The sequence below is a fragment of the Saimiri boliviensis genome, chromosome 1 (genome assembly GCF_048565385.1).
Source record: "Saimiri boliviensis isolate mSaiBol1 chromosome 1, mSaiBol1.pri, whole genome shotgun sequence".
In the NCBI taxonomy this organism is placed as follows: domain Eukaryota; kingdom Metazoa; phylum Chordata; class Mammalia; order Primates; family Cebidae; genus Saimiri; species Saimiri boliviensis.
The window spans coordinates 105,735,909-105,756,335 of record NC_133449.1 but is presented as its reverse complement, the minus strand read 5'-3'; the positions used below and the strand labels follow the sequence as shown (position 1 = coordinate 105,756,335).

General features: G+C 48.7%; 1 protein-coding gene and 1 long non-coding RNA gene across 2 annotated transcripts in view; one reads left to right on the top strand and one right to left on the bottom strand.

The window, feature by feature from the left end:
• LOC141585049 (uncharacterized) overlaps window positions 1-12,911 on the bottom strand; it is a 157,262-nt gene extending 144,351 nt beyond the window's left edge. The window contains exon 1 of the long non-coding RNA XR_012518318.1: window positions 12,245-12,911. This is a non-coding gene — a long non-coding RNA (uncharacterized LOC141585049). The remainder of the gene's footprint in view (window positions 1-12,244) is intronic.
• CDH5 (cadherin 5) overlaps window positions 1-18,369 on the top strand; it is a 39,671-nt gene extending 21,302 nt beyond the window's left edge. The window contains exons 4-12 of the mRNA XM_010346732.3: window positions 550-666; window positions 1,576-1,740; window positions 2,623-2,810; window positions 4,327-4,574; window positions 9,088-9,230; window positions 11,009-11,133; window positions 11,469-11,574; window positions 14,301-14,546; window positions 17,690-18,369. Of these exons, the coding sequence (XP_010345034.2) occupies window positions 550-666; window positions 1,576-1,740; window positions 2,623-2,810; window positions 4,327-4,574; window positions 9,088-9,230; window positions 11,009-11,133; window positions 11,469-11,574; window positions 14,301-14,546; window positions 17,690-18,207 (1,856 nt within the window). The 3' untranslated portion in view covers window positions 18,208-18,369. The remainder of the gene's footprint in view (window positions 1-549; window positions 667-1,575; window positions 1,741-2,622; window positions 2,811-4,326; window positions 4,575-9,087; window positions 9,231-11,008; window positions 11,134-11,468; window positions 11,575-14,300; window positions 14,547-17,689) is intronic.
• The last annotated feature ends 2,058 nt before the right edge of the window (window positions 18,370-20,427 follow it).

Sequence of the window (20,427 nt, the reverse complement as noted above, 5' to 3'; positions counted from 1 at the left end):
GGTGCCAGAAAAGAGCTTCCCTCCTCAGCCCCTCAGTCCAGAGTCTCCAGCCAGGGTCCTGGGACCAGTCCTTCTGGTTAAGTGTGGTGTCCTGGAGTTCAAGGGGATGCAAGAAGTGACACCACCTCTTTGGTAGCACCTTTCCAGGAGAGCGAGAAGCAGCCCATTGCTCTCCTCAGTTTCTCTCCCTGACCCCAACCCTTCGCCCCCCTCCCTCATTTCCCCAGGAAGCACATAAATCACCTGATCTCCTTGACCCCTTCAAGTTTGACCTGGCTGGGTCCCCACTGCCACCAACACTTTGCCCCCATGCAGGCTCCAAAATCACCTGATCTCCTTGACCCCTTCAAGTTTGACCTGGCTGGGTCTCCACCGCCACCAACAGTTTGCCCCCATGCAGGCTCCTCAGAAAACAAAACAGCCTTTTCTTCCCAGGACCTGGGGGAGGTGAGGACAGAGCACAGCCTGAGCCCCATCTGCTCTTTCCTAGGAATGGGGTAAGGGGCCTTGCAGTCACAAGTCAGCAACCCCATAATTCTCTCTCTGCAGGAACCTCAGTCACCTCTGTGACAGCAGTGGATGCAGACGACCCCACTGTGGCAGACCACGCCTCTGTCATGTACCAAATCCTGAAGGGGAAAGAGTATTTTGCCATCAATAATAATGGTCTGTGTGACTAACACTCCTGGACACTCACTGACTTGGAGGGACGAGGGGAGGTTGATATTCCAGGTGCATGTGCGAGGGGAAGTCTGAGAGGTGTCACTGGCCACTGCACCACACTGTACCATGGAGGTAGTCAGTATCATGTGTAAAGACAAGGCAGCTGATCAAGAGAGAAGGAAGCAGGCAGGTGCCCAAGGCATGGACTCAAGTCCAGGGAACAAAATCAGGATCTTGTTACCCAAGAAGTGACCAAGGGGCAGCAGAGAATGCTGGCTAGCTGCTCTGGGTACAGGTTCAGATAGATCTGGTTTACAAAGCCAGCTCTGCTACTCACCCCCTCCAGAGATCTTGGACAAATAGACGAACTTCTGCAGGCCTTAGGTCCCTTATCTAGGAAGTAGGAATGCTTATATTTATGTTGTATGGTAGCTTTGAAGTTTGAGTTAGATCGTGTATAGAGACAGCGAGGCCCATAGTAATTGCTCATGCAGTGACTTAAAAAACTGTAAAGACTGACTCTTGGGAGCAATACAGAAGTCCAGTGGAACTGTCTTTCAGAGAGATGGAAAATACATAACACAGATGCCACTGCTGTGCTACCGTGCACCAAGGCAGACATCACTAATCTACCACAGAACGCTGTTGCTCTGAGCCTGAATATGGCCTCATGGTCTTTGTCAACACAACGTTTCGGGTGGTGAGGACCAACACTGAACCCAACCATTGGGCCAGCTTTGGCCTCACAGTATAGCCATGGAGGTAGTGGGTTGTAGACTCATGGTTCTCAGCCCTGGTTGCACAGTGGAATCACCTGGGAAGCTCTTAAGTCAGGTTATCTCTGGGTAGGTCCCAAGCATCAGTATTTTCTAGAAGCTGGTAACATGGCTCCTGCTGGGACTCTTTTTGCAGGCCTTATTTTCACAGCAACCAAAAACTTGGACCGAGAGAAGCAGGCCAGGTACGAGATCGTGGTGGAAGCGCGAGATGCCCAGGGCCTCCGGGGGGAATCAGGCACAGCCACCGTGCTGGTCACTCTGCAAGACATCAATGACAACTTCCCCTACTTCACCCAGGGTGAGTCCCTCCTCTAGGGCCCTGGGAAGGGGGGCTGGGATACCCCACACTCAGTGACTTAGGACTCTGTGGGAGGAGTTACGCATCCCTTTACCTTTCCCTCTATCCCAGGGTAGGCCTGATGTCCAAAGGAGTCTTTTGGGTGCAGGGAGGGGCCCTGCTTCCATCCCAGTACTGCATTCCCAAGGCCATCCTGCTGCCTCCTGCCACAGTCCCCTCACAGGCCAGAGGGAAATCCCACTCCCCACTGGGAGCCACCACTGTGCCCGGTGTCCCACCATGAGACATGAGCAGTTTCACCCAGATCCCACCGGCTTGGAAAAATCGAAGCACTGAGACTCAGGTCCCAGCTAGAAATTCCCACACATCAGTGAACCTGGGAACAGCAAAGTTCTATATCCAGAACCAGGGCTGATCTCTCACCCCACCTACAAAATGATCCTCCCCACAAAGAACATCTGATGAGAGCTTTTCCCATGCCCTGGGGCAGATGGCTCTGTCCACTTGCATCCCCAGTGCTGATGCTGTCATTTAGTCGTTCGGCCGCCCTAGAGACAGGCCAGTTTTCCTGAAGTGGCTTCCTTGTGCATGGCATAATCTCCCTGAAGGCAGGACTTGTCTCTTTGTCCATTGATAGGTCCCCTAGCAAAGTGCCTAGCATACAATAGGTACTCCATAGATGTTTATTGGATGGAGGGACGGGGGGATGGACATACAGTTAGCGAAGACCCTTTTTACCTTGAGAATCCAGGGGTATTAAAATTTATGATTATTGTATTATGCCCATTTCTTGTATCAAAATATGTTAGAATAGCATACAGAGACAATCGCCTTGTCTGTCTCATTAACCCGAGGCCCTTTGGGGTGCTCTGTTTGCATCAGCCAAGTATACATTTGCCGTGCCTGAAGACACTCGTGTGGGCACCTCCGTGGGCTCTCTGTTTGTTACGGACCCAGATGAGCCCCAGAACCGGATGACCAAGTACAGCATCTTGCGGGGCAACTACCACGACGCTTTCACCATTGAGACAAACCCCACCCACAATGAGGGCATCATCAAACCCATGAAGGTTTGTAGGCCAATGGCAACAATGTCAAACGTGGGGTTTGGGGCTTGTGGCACCCACAGGTCCTGCCTGGGGGTTGCTCCTGGGCCAGAGATCGTCAAAGGACTGTCAAAGCTCTGAACTGCTCATGTGCTCATGGAGACTATGATCCACTGTCTTAGGCTGAGTTACTCAGGAAACAGATCTTAAGGCAAAGATTGGGTATAAGTCGTTTATCTGGGAGGTCATCCCAGGAAGCCCCAGGAGCAATGACCCATTGGGGGATCCGTGTGGAACACATCTCAGAGTTGCTGCAGCTGAGGGTGAGGGAGCTGGGTATTTATACACCCACTCTCTGTGGTGCTGACGGGGGGCTGCTCCTGCAGGTATTACCTCTCTGGTACTTTCTGGCCTGCCCTGTTTCCTGGCTAACAGAAAGCCATCAGCATGAAGAAAACAGGGAGTAATTGTGGGGACATGGATGGCCACTGATACTGGGTGGTGCTGACAGTCAGCAAAGCCAGATCAACTGAATCTGGAAGAGGAGGAAGAGGTCCTGTCAGTCCTCTGGAATGACCATGCAGAGGACTGCGAATCCTGGGCCTGAGTCCTCCTCTGACCCAGCCCCATGCTGGGGCCTGGAAACACCAAGGAGAGGTAGACACAGCCTCCAGTGTCAGCAAAGCCCTCAGCAAATACGGAAGACACACACATGAACCAAAAAAGTACAGCCAGGTGTGAGTCATACACAGCAGCTCCAAATGGAGCAATTACCTCTGCTGGGAGGGGTTTCTGAGAGAGCATCTGATTACCTTCTGTTTGGCTTCCAGAGGGATGAATAAGAGTTTTCTAGGCAGGCAAGGGTAAGAGAAGCATCTTGAGCAAAGGCATAAAGAAAAAGCATGTCCAGCAAGGCCCAGTTGTTCACGCTTGTAATCCCAGCACTTTAGGAGGCTGAGGTAGGTGGATCACCTGAGGTCAGGAGTTTTAGACCAGCCTGGCCAACACGGTGAAACCCCGTCTTCACTAAAAATACAAAAATTAGCTGGGCATGGTGGTAGGTGCCTGTAATCCCAGCTGTTTGAGAAGCTGAGGCAGGAGAATCACTTGAACCAGGGAGGTGGAGGTTGCAGTGAGCCAAGATTGTGCCACTCCACTCCAGCCTGGGCAACCAGAGTGAGACTCTGTCTCAAAAATAAAGAAAAACCTGTCCTTAAGGACCTGTGGGTAGAACCACTAGTGATGCCCTTAAAAGCAGGACAATAGCTGATCCACTGCGTGTCCCTAACACTAGAAACACGGCCAGGCACAGAGCCAGGGTTCTCAGGAAGCTGCTGAGATGAAACAGGGAGCAGCTGAGGAGAGACGCCAGGCCCAGCCACTATCTTGATAACCTCAGAAATATCACCTGTCAAGGCCATGGGTTCCTCATCTATAAAATGGATGTCATTCTGGGACCTTGCAGAGCTGCTGTGCAGATCGTGTGCCACACATGTGGTTGGCCAAGAGCAGACATTCCCCATTCTTTTTTCTTACGCAGCCTCTGGATTATGAACACATCCAGCAATACAGCTTCAGCGTCGAGGCCACAGACCCCACCATTGACTTCCAACACCTAAGCATTCCTGCGAGAAACAAAGCCGAGGTCATCATCAACATCGTAGATGTGGACGAGCCTCCAGTCTTCCAGCAACATTTCTACCACTTCCAGCTAAAGGAAAACCAGAAGAAGCCTCTGATCGGCACAGTGCTGGCCAAGGACCCTGATGCGGCTAGGCACAACATTGGGTAAGGGGTGGGGGGTGCTTGTCATTGAGGATGATAAGAACAATCATGGCTGGATGTTCCTATGCCTGCTGGTCTGAGACCACAACCCAGAGAGGGGAACTGGCTTCTCCTGGCACTTGCATGGAAAGTGACAGAAGCAAGACCAGAAGCCCAAGCTCTTGCACCTGGCAGCCTGGCATCTTGGCCTTCCCAGGATCCCCTACCTAGCATGGTCCTGGGCATCCAGAGCTACCTGTCCTCTGTCCCACCTTGAAGGCTTGTTCTATGCACCACGGCTCTCACCAGTCCTATGCAGTAAGATCCAACAGTCAAGAGAGCAACCAATCAGATGACACACCAGAGGCCCCTTCACTAAAACTGTTTCCTTTTTTTGTTGAGATGGAGCCTCTCTCTGTCACCAGGCTGAACAGTGCAGTGGTGTGATCTTGGCTCACTGCAACCTCCCAGGTTCAAGCGAGTCTCCTGCCTCAGTCTCCTGAGTAGCTGGGACTACAGGCATGTGCCAACATACCCAGCTAATTCTTGTATTTTTAATAGAGACAGGATTTCACCATGTTGGCTAGGATGGTCTTGATCTCTTGACCTTGTGATCCACCTGCCTCGGCCTCCCAAAGTGCTGGAATTACAGGTGTAAGCCACCAAGCCAGGCCAAAACGGTTTTCTTAAATCTATCTCCGCAAAACCACAAAAATAAGAAGTGTTCGTTTCGTACAGTGAAACAACACGAAGATCTACCAAGAAAATACTGAGAAGCCCCACTCTCAGATAACTCATGTTCGTGGCCTGATCTGGTCCTATTGCTCCTTTCTTTTCATGACCACACAGACATGTGGATCTATTCATGGTGGGTTTGTTGTTGTCTTTTGGTGTTTGATTGTTTTTAATTTTTTTTTGGATCATGCCATGCTCATTTCATCAATATTTGCTTTTCTATTGTAACTAAATGTCTCTTTCTCAATCTTTGGAAAAAATGATATAGTTCTAACAAATACTTTTTAGAGCCACATCATATGCAATAGTAAGTATAAATTCAATTCAGCCTTATTTTATTGCAGATGGGTAGCCGATTTTGCCAGAATCATTTACTAAATATTATAAGTCAAAATTTTCCCACCTTTGTTATATATTAAGTTCTGTGTATACCTGAATCTACTTCTGAATGCTCTGTCCTTTCTATAGTTCTGTAGCAAAGCCATTCTGGTTTTTTTTGTTTGTTTGTTTGTTTTTTGTTTTTTGTTTTTTGTTTTTTTTGAGACAGAGTTTCGCTCTTGTTACCCAGGCTGGAGTGCAATGGCACGATCTCGGCTCACCGCAACCTCCGCCTCCTGGGTTCAAGCAATTCTCCTGCCTCAGCCTCCTGAGTAGCTGGGATTACAGGCACGTGCCACCATGCCCAGCTAATTTTTTTGTATCTTTAGTAGAGATGGGGTTTCACCATATTGACCAGGATGGTCTCGATCGCTTGACCTCGTGATCCACCCGCCTCAGCCTCCCAAAGTGCTGGGATTACAGGCTTGAGCCACCGCGCCCGGCTTGCCATTCTGTTTTATTATACTAGCTTGTATAAGTTCATTCTCCTATAAGGAAATAGTTGAGACTGGGTAATTCATAAAGAAAAGAGGTTTAATTGGCTCATGTGTCCACCGGCTATACAGGAAGTATAGTGGCTTCTGCTTCTTGGGAGGCCTCAGGAAACCTACAATCCTAGAGAGGCAGTCATGTCTTACATGGCCAGAACAGAAGTGGGAAGGGAGTTGTTGCTCACCATTCAGCAACCTGAGCTCATGATAACTCACTCTCTCATGATCAGGAGAACAGAACCTAGCGGGTGGTGCTGACCCATTCATGAGCACTCCACCCCCATGATCTATCCACCTCCCACCAGGCCCCACCTCCAACACTGGGGATTACATTTCGACATGACACAGATGCAAACCATATAGCTTTACACTAGACCTTAGATATACATAAAAGTCTTTCCCTCATTGCTTTTTTATTTGATACTAATATTTTGTCAACCCTCAAACTTTCAAATATTGTATCTAGGTTTTTTAAATATTAGAATTCTAATGTTTGTATATATTATACACATTCGTGTTTATATACTAATTTTGGTATAGCTAATGTTTCAAGGATAGTAAGCCCTATTAAGGACAAAATATGTTCTCCGTTTTGGCCTCATCTCGTAAGTTTTAGGACTGCTCTTTTCATTGCCCTTCTCTTCTAAATGGCCTGTAATTATAATTTTTGTTTCTCCTTTGATCCAAGGTTTTATTTAAGAGATTGACTTGATTTCTTTATTTTCGTTTATAAGTCATGGGGTTTTTTTGTTTTGTTTTGTTTTAGCTTGTTATTTGATGTGATACAATTGTATTTGTGTCCACTTTTTCCTAGAATATCTAAGTTTTGACTTTATGTATTTTAATGTTTCTATTCAGTTAACAAAGTTTTGCAACAATTTTACCTTCATTATGGCTTGTAACTTTCATCCCAATGAAATTAGCCAATTTGTTCTGCTTAAATATTTTGCCTTTAATTATGTTTCCTGATGTGACATTTGTTAGTTCTGTTTTCATGTTATTCATATTTGCCTAATGCAAATTTTCCAACTTTTACTTTTAACTTTTCCAGATCATTTGGCATTATGGCTCTTGAAAACCAGAACGCATTCGGCTTTGCTTTTTAATCTAAATGGAAATGCTTTGTGTTTAACCTATTTACATTTTTCATCATAATTGACATGTTTGATCATACTTCTTTTATCTTGTTTTACATTTCCCATTTATCAAATTTAATGGCTTTTTTCTTTTTCCCCCATCTTTGCTGTACAATCTTTTTCTAATATTTTTTTCTTTTCAATATTTGGATTTGTTTCTACCAGTGAGATTTACTGCTATCTGCAAAATTTAAAATGTTTTCTTGGACCTATATTTTCTAGTTAAAACTATTACACACACACACACACACACACACACACACACACACACACACACTGCTTTTGTATGATAAACAAATCAATAGTTTTGTTTTAATTTTTCCCATTGCCTTTTTTTTTTTTTTTTGACAGGTTCTTGCTCTGTCACTCAAGCTGGAGTGCAGTGGCACAATCATAGTTCACTTAGCCTTGAACCTCTAGGCTCAAGCAACCCTCTCACCTCAGCCTCTGAGTATCTGGGACTACAGGCACACATCACCACATCAGACTAATTTTTTTTTTTCCAAGACAGGGTCTTACTCTATCACCTGGGCTGGTCTTGAACTCCTGGCCTCAAGCAAACCTCCAGCTTCAGCCCCTCCCAAAGCACTCGAATTACAAGTGTGAGCCACCGTGCCCAACCTCGCCTTCTAATAACACCTAAATGTGCTCATATAATCCTCAAATTGTAAACACTTCCCTTCCAAAATACTATCAATGTATTCTAGCATTTAATTTTGTGGGGGCATCTTTGGCATATCTGATTTTTCTTTCTTCATAAGGAAATTCTTTCTGTCTGGACTCTTTTCAGTTTCTTCACATAGCCTTGAAATTCTAAGTGTCATCAGGACATGCTTATGCCTAAATATTCTTTTGTTGTTGTTTTTAAATGATGCCTGATGTCAATGATGTCTTTCTTCAGATCAGGAAAGTCTTCTTTTATTATTATTTTGTTGTTGTTACTTCTTCTGTTCTGTTCATTCTGGAATTATCCTCATTAATAACAACTATTATTCCTATATATATGAAACATGCACATGGCACGGTGGCTTATGCCTGTAACCTGAACACTTTGGGAGGCTGAGGCAGGTGGATCACCTGAGGTCAGGAGTTCAAGACCAGCCTGACCAACATGGAGAAACTCTGTCCCTACTGAAAATACAAAATTAGCCAGGCAAGACAGCACATGCCCGTAATCCCAGCTACTCAGGAGGCTGAGGCAGGATAATCACTTGAACCTGGGAGGCAGATGTTGCAGTGAGCTGAGATCATGCCATTGCACTCCAGCATGGATCATGCCATTGCACTCTAGCATGGACAACTACGTCTCAAAAAAAAAAAAAATATATATATATATATATATATATTTATCTTTCCATAGATTTTTCCTGATTTCTGAAACAACTTTTTAAATTTTTACTTCACAAAGTTAATTTCTTTGTAATTACTTCATATCTCTTCCAGCTCTTTTTGTATTTCTTCCTGGCTCTTACCCAATTATCTTTTCATTAATCACAAAAACAAGTCCCAGCTATGGTGTGATGTCATCTGCTCAGCTTTGAAAGTGCATCTGATGGTCTCAGGTACCAATTTCAGTCCAGTGATGGCAACATCACTAAGATCAAAGACATTATCTTGCTATCCTGAGTCCCTCTGTGTAGGTCCGCTCTTGTCTGGTGGCAGAGTACCATGAGCAGTGAGAGAGGGGCCTGGAGTGGGATGCAGAGGATAGATGGGGAAGGGCCTTGTCCATCATGCTGAGGAGCACAGACTCAGCAAAGAACAATGGAAAACCATGAAACTCTCTCCCCTGGGCAGATACTCCATCCGCAGGACCAGTGACAAAGGCCAATTCTTCCAAGTCACAAAAAAGGGGGACATTTACAATGAGAAAGAACTGGACAGAGAAGTCTACCCCTGGTATAACCTGACTGTGGAGGCCAAAGAACTGGATTCCACTGGTGAGTGGCCCCATCTGCCAGGGCACTTGGGTTCTTTTCCTTTTCCCTCTTTCTTCCAAAACCAGCATAATCAATCATTTGGGGTCTCTAGGTGTATTAGAAGTGCTTGCTGACGCACCCGTTGGTTGGGATGCTACAGAGCTTCCATGCCCAAGTGTGGTCCTTGAACCAGCAGTACCAACATCCCCTGAGACCTTGTTGGAAGTGCATCTCGGCCTCACCCCCACACTGAATCGGAATCTCATGCATGTCACAGATTGAGAAGCACTGTCACGGAACAGGCTGTGCAGATGTCTCTGTGATGAGACATCACCCAAGGCACCAACTAAGCATAAAACTCTACTCCACCCTGCAGGTTCTGGTCCAGCGAGCCAGACAGGTGCTCTTAACAAGGGTTCCATGATTCTTCGTATCATGGCTGTTTGGGAAATGTTCCTCAGATGCTGTTTATATACCAGTTCATAGGTAGAATTCAAAATGTGAAGCAGCTTCCAACTTTAAGATTGTGAGGTTCTCCAGAAATTGTCTAATTTTTGCCAGAGGAAGGGGCAAGAGTTGGAGTTTTGCATCCTTTATCTATATGAGAAAATCACAATCACCCTCCAGGAGAATTATGAATACTCCCGCTTTACGCAGGAGCCCAGTAGGGCCCAGGGAGGGAGTGACTTGGCCAAGGACCTCTGGTGCCTGCTGGGCCCACCCAGACTCTATTCTTCCAACACAGCAGCTGCCCGCAACTGTAATGGACTCCTGCATGTTTTGCCAGATCAGTCCCCTCCATGTAATCCCATTCATAGAATCTTTAAATTTAAATCGTTTAAAATATGGAAAATACAGAAAAGGAGAAGAAAATACTCTTCCCACCAACGCTACCATGCAGAGACAATTACTATTAGCACATTCATGTATTTTTATGGTTTTTTCTATACATGTTTTTTATGTGAGATTGTAATATTTGTATCTTATATTCCACATTTTTATTTCACCTTATTCCAGAAGCATCTTCTCATGGTAATAATTTTTTTTTTTAAGAGAGAGATGGTATCTTACACTGTTGCCCAGGGTGAAGTGCAGTGGCACGATCACAGCTCACTGTAGCCTCTAATTCCTGAGTTCAAATGATCCTTCCACCTCAGCCTCCTGAGTAATTGGGACTATAGGTGTGTGCCACCTTGCCCAGCTAATGCCTTAATTTTTTGTAGAGATGGGGTCTCACTATGTTGCCAAGGCTTGTCTCCAACTCTGAGCCTCAAGTAATCCTCCCTTCTGGGCCTTCCAAAGTGTGAGATCACAGGCACTGGGCCTTAAAAAATTTTTTGAATATTTTTTTAAGATGTAATTTACATGGGCATTGTCAATGGCCATACATTTCATCCTTTTCCAGTGGCCTAATTTACTGATCCAATCTCACTTAGGTTGTTTACCTTTTTGATTATTTTATGATTAATTTATTATATCTTATGCATTTAATCGAATAATTAAATTTTTAATTTTAGGAATCTAATTACAATATTTTTAATGCACTCAGATGGTTTACCTTTTTGACGCTCATAATCAAAGTAATACCTCAGTAAACCTTACAGATAAAGATTTAACACCCTCCCCCCAACCAAACTCCTTTTATCCAGAACACCATCCCCAGCCTCTGTTCCATAGCCTCCTCCTGCAAAAAATGGCCTCCACAGGGCAGCCCTCCTGGACTACCCATCCACACAGCTTCCAACCCCCAGGGCCAGCATCAGCTGAGCCCATCATGGTGACTGTCTTCTCCCCTGCAGGGACCCCCACGGGTAAAGAATCCATTGTGCAAGTCCATATTGAAGTTTTAGATGAGAATGACAATGCCCCGGAGTTTGCCGAGCCCTACCAGCCCAAAGTGTGTGAGAATGCTGCTCATGGCCAGGTGAGTCTGGTTCAGGTGGGAGGGGAAGGCAGTGCCACCCTGGGCAGGCTGAGGGGCAGAACTGCTCAACAGAGTCAGCGGAAGTTCCCCTGTACAACAGCCTTGAGGAAAATAACATTATGCCCATTTTATAGATGGAGAAAGTGAGGCTCAGAGAGGATGTCTGGGGAGTAGATTGGCAGGGCAGGGGAGTGGAAAGAGTGGCTTTATAAAGCACTAAGTAGGTGAGTGTTCCAGGTGGGAAACCACCATGGTCAGGTCTAAACCCAAAGGCTCCATCACTGAACCTCAGACTACCCACCACCATCACTGATATCCCGTCTTTCACACTCCAGCTGGTCCTGCAGATCTCCGCAATAGACAAGGACATAACACCACAAAACGTGAAGTTCAAATTCGCTCTGAAAACTGAGAACAACTTTACCCTCACGGATAATCACGGTAGGTATCAAAGTAATCAGTTCAGCCGAGTATGATGGTCCATGCCTATAGTCCCAACTACTCAGGAGGCTGAGGCAGAAGGCTCACTTGAGGCCAGAGTTTGAGGCTGCAGTGAGCTATGGTCACATGACTGCCCTCCAGCCTGGGCAACAGATCGAGACCCTGTCTCCAAAAAAAAGAACAAATGCCATCGGTTGGCTCTAACAGGGATGGGGTGAGGTTATTTGAGTCTTGAGGCACCAAGGTCAAAGGCCAGGCAAACAAATTGATGGCAGGCCCCCACTGGGGTTTTCAAGTCATCAGATGTTTTGTACAATTCCTGCCACATACATTGTACCAATGATCTGTGCAATGGTCAGAACCACTCCAACCAAACTCCCAAGTCCACATCGCCTGCAATTCACCCATAAGATGCTCAGGCCAGCGAGGAGTACAGAACAGATGTGGAGGTGCAGGCAGTCAGCTCAGTTCAAAACTAGGCAAGGAGTTCCCCCCCCGCCCCTCCCCCTCCACCACCACCACCACCACTGGAGTCTCTGTGCATCAGGAAAACTGCAAATTAACATGGAACTTTGAGGTCACTTTCAAAAAGTCAAAACTGGAAATGTGAAGTCCAAAATCTCAAAGATACAGTGAGCTTTGTTTTCATTCAGATGCAATGACTACTTACAATTAGCAGGGTGGCCCATGTGATGTCATTAGCAGCCAATCAGAGCTTCTGACGAGCAGGTGCTGACTTGAGTGATGATGCTGAGTTGACTTCATTCCAGCCACAAGTAGGCAAGCTTCCATGGCCTCTGCAATTTCCCCAGAAAAATAGACAAAATTCCCCTTGAGTTTAAATACAGTGATCCTTCACCCAGCCCAGGATGGAATTCCTGCCTGTCCCTAATGGGCAAAACTCTGGTGGATGCAGATGGCTGTATTGCTACCTTTGAGGAAGGTTGGGGAATGGGGTTCCTGAGAGTTTGGGGCAGACTGGAGGGATCAGCCTGTGGGGTGGAGAAGGTGGCCCAGATGTGTTGACAGTCTATGACAGACCATTCAACAGACAGTTGTCATTAGAAGTAAATAATGTGGGCTGGGCACGGTGGCTCATGCCTATAATCCCAGCACTTTGGGAGGCCGAGGTGGGCGGATCACAAGCTCAAGAGATCAAGACCATCCTGGCTAACGTGGTGAAACCCCGTCTCTCCTAAAAATACAAAAATTAGCTGGGCATGGTGTTGGTAGCCTGTAATCCCAGCTACTGGGGAGGTTGAGGCAGGAGAATCGCTTGATCCCAGGAGGCAGATGTTGCAGTGAGCCGAGATCATGCCACTGCATTCTAGCCTGGTGACAGCAAGACTCCGCCTCAAAAAAAAAAAAAAAAGAGAAGTAAATAGTGTGGCAAAACTGTCACCCAATCCCCAATGTCCACCTCAGTCCCATCTCAGAGTGGGGATCTGCAGTGCGGTAGAAAGATTCAGTGCCACCCCAAAGACACCCATATACAATAGGAAGCAAGCCTGTTTGTGTCAAATTCACTTATATCATGAACGTCCTGCATGTCAAAAGCTGTAATTTCTCCCATAAGTGTCAATGATATATAGTTTATTTTGAATTGTAATAGACTTAATGCTGTAATGTAATTGGCTTTCATTTGAAATCTAAACAATGGCTTCCTGGGCTTTCTGGCCAAGTGTGTGGAGCCTGTGTAGCTAAAGGAATCCTGGAGCAGGGGGTTCCTGGATCCTTCTCTGATGGTTGACATTACAATCTCCTGGGACCCTGCCAGAGGCAGATTATCTGGCCTCTGCCCAGAACCACTGAATAAAAAGTGTGTGAGGGTAGGGGTCTGAAAATCGGCATGTTTTAAAATCTCCCTAGGGGATTCTTAGGTACAGGAAACCACTGACTGGATCTGGGAAGGCGGGCTGGGCCAATTTTGGACAAAAGCATTTCCCACTTCCAAACTGCCCAGGAAACCCGTAATTCTATATGTAATCATTTTCTCTGTGCCCAAGGAACATGCCCATTGTTTTTATTGTGTTCAACAATGTAACAGTGGATTTTCAGAGATAGCAGAAGTTGCCGTAGAAGTTAGCTAAAATACTTTTTTTTTTTTTTTTTGAGACATAGTTTCGCTCTCGTTGCCCAGGCTGGAGTGCAATGGCACAATCTCAGCTCACCACAACCTCCACCTCCCAGTTTCAAATGATTCTCCTGCCTCAGCCTCCCGAGTATTTGGGATTACAGGCATGCACCACCACACCCAGCTAATGTTGTATTTTTAGTAGAGATGGGGTTTCTCCATGTTGGTCAGGCTGGTCTCGAACTCCCGACCTCAGGTGATCCACCCGCCTTGGCCTCCCAAAGTGTGGGATTACATGGGTGAGCCACCACACCCAGTGCCGAAAGACTTTTTAAAACTTTTCCCCATTGCTTGTCGAAGCTTGAAACCGTGCATTAATTGAGCTGAAAGAGAAAACCTCCTGTTACTGGATTGGGGTTAGGGAAGAGGAAAGGGACAGGCATCAGTTGCCCATATATACAGAAAGCAAAGGATTTTACCTTCTTTTGCCAAGGCGTTCTTGGAGACTGGTCAATGCAGCTGCCCCAAAATATCCCCTCTGTGGAGGAACAGGCCTGCGGACTGGTGCAGCCAGGGACGGCTTCCTGGAGGAGCTACGTTCCCCCATTTGTGCGGATGGCAAAACCTGACTCTTAGGCCTTGGTGTTTCCAGATAACACGGCCAACATCACAGTCAAGTATGGGCAGTTCGACCGGGAGCATACCAAGGTCCACTTCCTACCCGTGATCATCTCAGACAATGGGATGCCAAGCCGCACGGGCACCAACACGCTGACCGTGGCCGTGTGCAAGTGCAACCAGCAGGGAGAGTTCACCTTCTGCGAGGAAGTGGCCGCCCAGGCAGGTGTGAGCATCCAGGCAGTGGTAGCCATCTTACTCTGCATCCTCACCATCACAGGTCAGTGCTGGGCAGGGTGGGGAGGAGACACAGCGGGCAGAAGCGGGTGGAAGGTGCGGGGAACAGGGAAGCTTCACAGAAGTAGAGACCAGGCGTCCAGGCCCAACCCTTCCTCTAATCTGCAATGAAACCCTCAGCCAGTTCACGTGCAGGATGCAGGATGTGAGCTCCATCCACCTGGGTGCTCACAGGTGGGGATGATCCAGGGAGGAGGAGGGGGTGGGGCTCAGGACTTTTCCCCCACGCATCAGGCCAGTATCACTTTAAAATAACTTAAACATAACAGTCACTCCTTCCACTTAGATATTTTCAGCATTTACTGTGTGCCAGGCATTGTTCTGGGCATGTATTTACATAAAACCTATTTTTGAAAAAGGAAAAAGGATCCAGGTCTAAAATGGAAAGTTTAAAAACTTCTAGTTTAGATTGTCTCCATGTGCTTTCTTTCCTTTTATAGAATTCCTCCAGACTTGATACATATTTTTTTTTCCTTGTTTGGGCCTCGGAAATTTTAGGAGCATTGTAAGCCTTAGTTTGGATTCCCCAGGGAGCAACCTTGGGATAAGGATGGGGTACAAGTAGTTTATTTGGGAGGTGGTTTATTCCTCTGGATACCTCCTAAGGCAGAGCGGAAATGAAGCCAGGAAGGGAGGCGGCCGGTGAAGTGGAGCCATCAGGAATGTTCCCATCATGAGGAATTGGAGCCTTCTCCCACAGGGGTGCCAGGAGGCACCACGGGGCCACCCTCCAGCATCTTCTCACTAGGGGAGAGGAGGGATATGCTGTATCCTGCATTTCACTCACCATGAGATGCGGCAGGGGTTGATCCTCCAAAGGAAGCCCTCAGGTGATTAGAGATCTCCCTGGCACTCATGGCAAGGCCTGGATACAGCCACGGGGCACCTGCAATATAGGCTCCAGGCCTCTCTTGCCTGTGGCTACCCTGAGAGCCCCCTCAGTATGCCCCCTTTCTGGGGCTTCTCCAGCAGAGATTTCTCCTTTACTAGTAATTCATGATGATGATAGCATCCCCACCACAAAGAGAATTGCATTTAACCTCACAACGATCTTCCCAAATATAAACAGAGCAGGGAAGTCATCATTTCCATTTTATAGACAGGGAAACTGAGGCGGGGGGCATGGCTGTCTCCCAGAGCATCCTAGCTTTACTTATGTATATAGTAGTTTGTTCAGTAACTCAAAGCTACAAGGTCTGAGCCTCATTTTAGAAGCTCTCTGCACTGCACCGCGCGCCCCTCCTCAGGAATCCAAGACCCTCACGTAGCCACACCCCTCAGAGATTCCCATAGGCGGGACCTCTGCACCTGTCCATGGGACTCTGGGTCAGTCACTCTTGGCCTCTCTGAGCTCAGTATAACAGGGATAATAATAACTATATTTAGTGGGATATGAGAATGCGCCCAGTAGTGTGCCAAGTATGTATGCAGGAGGTGCTCAAGAGAGGGGCCACTGTAGGCCAGGTGTGGCAGCTCATGCCTATAATCCCAGCACTTTATGAGGCCAAGGTGGGTGGATTGCCTTGGTCAGAGGGGCCAGTGTAGGCCAGGTGCGGTGGCTCACGCCTGTAATCCAATCACTTTACCAGGCCAAGGTGAGTGGATTGCCCGAAGTCAGAAGTTCACCAGCCTGGCCAATATGGTGAAACCCCGGCTCTACTATAAATATAAACAATAGCTGTGGTGGTGTGGGCTTGTAATCCAGCTACTGGGGAGGCTGAGGCAGGAGAATCACTTGAACCCAGAGGTGGAGGTTGCAGGGAGCTCAGATCTCACCACTGCACTCCAGCCTGGATGACAGAGGGAAGCAGCCCCCCCCCCAAAAAAAAAAAACACACACACACACACACACAGAAAAAAGAAAGGACCACTGCTGCTGCAAAGAGCAGTGACATCTACCAGCACCGCGACATTCGTTACCGCCATCACAGCTGGCAACAAAGTAATGGCGGAGTTTTTGCACTCCCAGTTCCAACTCCATTCCCTTCCCCATTTCTACTTCGATCTCTGGTTTCCTGGCCTTTGGGAGATGATGTGGAAGGATTTCCCAGATTTGGCACCTGAGGGAGGAAATGAGGATACAGGAAAATGGGGTTGAGACCCTGGAGGAGAACGAACTTCAGAAAGCACCTGTGTTCCTCTCCCCACCCCCACCAGGGTGTATGACAGCCAGTCAGGACCCAGGATTGCTCTGTCCCCCCTAGTGGGTGGGGAGGGACCCACCAGGTGTCCGGACCAAAGCAAACCTTCTCAGTCGGCCTTGTCCTGGAGGTGTCCCTGGGAGACTGGACTGGCCCAGGAACTTCCAGGGAGGAGGGAAGGGAGGAGGGTGATGGGGAGAGGGATGCCAGGGGCAGCAGGGATGAGGGTGGGAAGTGAGGGGAGCTAGTGGGCATGAGGGGTTCAGGGGGCAGCAGGCATGGGGGTGTCCGGGACAGTGGGGATGGGAGTGGGGACCCAGTTGGGATAGGGGGTGGGGAGGTGGAAATGGAGTTTTGGGGGTGGCGGGAATAGGGGTGCAGGGGGTAGTGGGAATGGAGGGTGCAGGGGAAGGGAGCCATGGGGTGGGAAGAGGGGGAGTGGGGCAGCAGGGATAGGGTTGTGGGGGGCAGCTGGATAGAATGAGGGGATGGCAGGATGGGAAAGCAGGGGGTGAGGTGGATAGGGTGTCAGGGAGCAGCAGGAATGGGAGTGTAGGAGGTGGCAGGGATGGGACCTGGGGGCGGTGGGGATGGGGTGTTGGGGGGTGGGAATGGGGATGTGGGGGCGGTGAGGATGGGGTGGGGGCGGTGGGGATGGGGTGTTGGGGTGGGAATGGGGGTGCAGGGGCTATGAAAATGGGTGTCAGGGGAGGCAGAGATGGGGTACAGGGTCGGCGGGGATGGGGTGCAGGGGGCAGTGGGGATGGGGTGTTGGGGGATGGGAATGGGGGTGCAGGGACAGTGAAAATGGGATATTGGGGTGGCAGGGCTGGGGTGCTGGGGGCGGTGAGAATGGGGTGTTGGGGCGGCGGGGATGGGGTGCGGAGGGTGGTGAGAATGGGGTGTTGGGGCAGCGGGGATGGAGTGCGGGGACCACCCGGGCCCCCAGCCTCGTCTGACTCTGCCTCTCCGCCCCTGGCCGCAGTGATCACCCTGCTCATCTTCCTGCGGCGGCGGCTCCGGAAGCAGGCCCGCGCGCACGGCAAGAGCGTGGCGGAGATCCACGAGCAGCTGGTCGCCTACGACGAGGAAGGCGGCGGCGAGATGGACACCACCAGCTACGACGTGTCGGTGCTAAACTCGGTGCGCCACGGAGGGGCCAAGCCCCCGCGGACCGCGCTGGACGTCCGGCCGTCCCTCTACGCCCAGGTGCAGAAGCCGCCGCGGCACGTGCCCGGGGCACACGGGGGGCCTGGGGAAATGGCAGCAATGATCGAGGTGAAGAAGGACGAGGCGGACCACGACGGCGACGGCCCCCCCTACGACACGCTGCACATCTACGGCTACGAGGGCTCCGAGTCCATCGCCGAGTCCCTCAGCTCCCTGGGCACCGACTCCTCCGACTCCGATGTGGATTACGACTTCCTTAACGACTGGGGACCCAGGTTCAAGATGCTGGCCGAGCTGTACGGCTCGGATCCCCGGGAGGAGCTGCTGTATTAGGCGGCAGAGGCCACTCTGGGCCTGGAGGCCCAGAGCCAGGCACCACAACCTCCAAGAATGGCACTGACTCCTCAGCCTAGCCCCCCCTCCTCGTGAGTCCCAGAGACCTCATCAGCCTTGGGATAGCAAACTCTAGGTCCCTGAAAAATCTGGGAACATATGTCAGTGATGGCTATTCTCAAATGCCAGCAATTCCAGGCTGGTGTTCCGTCTGGGCTCAGCCATCCACATAACCCTGTCACCCACCGATCACTGTCTAACTCAAAGACTTCCTCTGGCAAATCGAAGCAGCCTGTGTTCAACTGCTGGGGCTCCCTGAACTCCCTAGTGAGGCTGGTGAGGTCCTGTTGCCTATTCGCCTGGAGGCAAAGGCCTGGACCGCTCCACTTGTGGGGCTGGATTCTCTGCAGCCCATTCCCAAGGTTGACTGTGACCGTCCATCAAGTCCTCTCTCAGGAGCCCCAGCCCTCCTCCAACTCCCTCATATTCCACACCAAGTGCCCCTCCACTCCCCAGCCCCTCTCCAGGCCTGTCAAGAGGGAGGAAGGGGCCCCATGGCAGCTCCTGACCTTGGGTCCTGAGGTGACCTCACTGGCCCGCCATGCCAGTAACTGTGCTGTACTGAACACTGAACCATTCAACCACATTCAGGGAAATGGCTTGTTGAACTTTGAAGCAACTGTGAATTCATCCTGGAGGGGTGGTGGAGATCTAGAGTGACAGATCACAGGGTGACGGCCACCCCCACACCCACCCCCTCTGGAGAGAGCCTGGAAGAGCTGAGACCCTGCTCTGAGACTCCTCAGCACCCCTCCAGTTTTGCCTGAGAGGGGACAGATGTTCTAGGAGCGGAAGACCTCTCCCCTTCTCTGCCTCACCTGGTCACCAATCCATGCTCTCTTTCTTTTCTGTCCACCCCTTGTCTCTTGACTTAGAGGCACCCAAGATGTGGCCTTCGGCAAGACTGACCAATGTCCAAACCCACTCATGACTGCATGACAAGAGCCGAGCCACGTGCCTTTACACCTTGCTGTTGTCACATCTCAGGGAACTGACCCTCAGGCACACCTTGCAGAAGGCAAGGCCCTGCCCTGCTCAACCTTTGTGGTCCTCCATGCATCCCCCACTGGAACAGTCACTGCAAACACGCCTTGGAGAAGTTTCATCAGTCAACAGAGAGGAGCAGGAAGGAGACGCCCAGCTCACCCTTGTCATGACCGAGGTTCCCACTCTAGGCAAGCCCCTCACACTGCGAGGGATTGTAGATAACACTGACTTTTTTGTTTTAACCAACAACTAGTTTCTTATAATGATTTTTTTACTAATGATACTTACAAGTTTCTAGCTTTCACAGACATATAGAATAAGGGTTTTTGCATAATAAGCAGATTGCTATTTAGGTTAACAATATTAATTCAGGTTTTTTAGTTGGAAAAACAATTCCTGTAACCTATTTTCTATAATTGTAGTAATTGCTCTACAGATGATGACTATATACTGGCCACACTGGTGTATGACAAGTACTGTATTTTTTTATACCTAAATAAAGAAAAATCTTTAGGCTGAGCAACATAGGGAGACCCTATCTCTACCAAAAAAAAAAAAAAAATTAATTAGCCAGGCATGGTGGCAGGCACCTGTGGTCCCAACTACTTGGGAGGCTGAGATAGGAGGATCCTTGAGTCTGGGAGGTCAAGGTTTCAGTGAGCTCTGAACACACTACTACACTCCAGCCTGGGCAACAGAGTGAGACCCTGTCTCAAAAAAAGAGAAAGAAAACCTTTGAGATTCTTCCATTTCTAGAGCTGAGAGAGCACATGTACACACATACAAACATGCATTCATGCATGCACATGCACACACAATTACACATACACACACACCACCACCACCACCATCATCAGAGGAACCTACAGAAGAGGGGATGTTTGTAGATTCCTAAGAATGCACCAAAGCTTTTCAAAGACTGCTATGGACAGCTCATTCCTCAACTTCTTTTAAAAATTTTGTCAGCTTCTTATTTGCCCCAGCCGTTATCACTGCCTCAGGCAGCTGCAATGCCACTGATGACTTTCATACCCCAGAGAAAAGGCTGTATGCATTGAGTGGGCACCAAGTCAAGTCAGATGAACACAGCCTTGCAAGTGGAGTCTCTTCCAGGGAACCAACTACCAGACAAGTTGAATAATGACCGTTATCTGGGAATTGGACTTTGCAGAA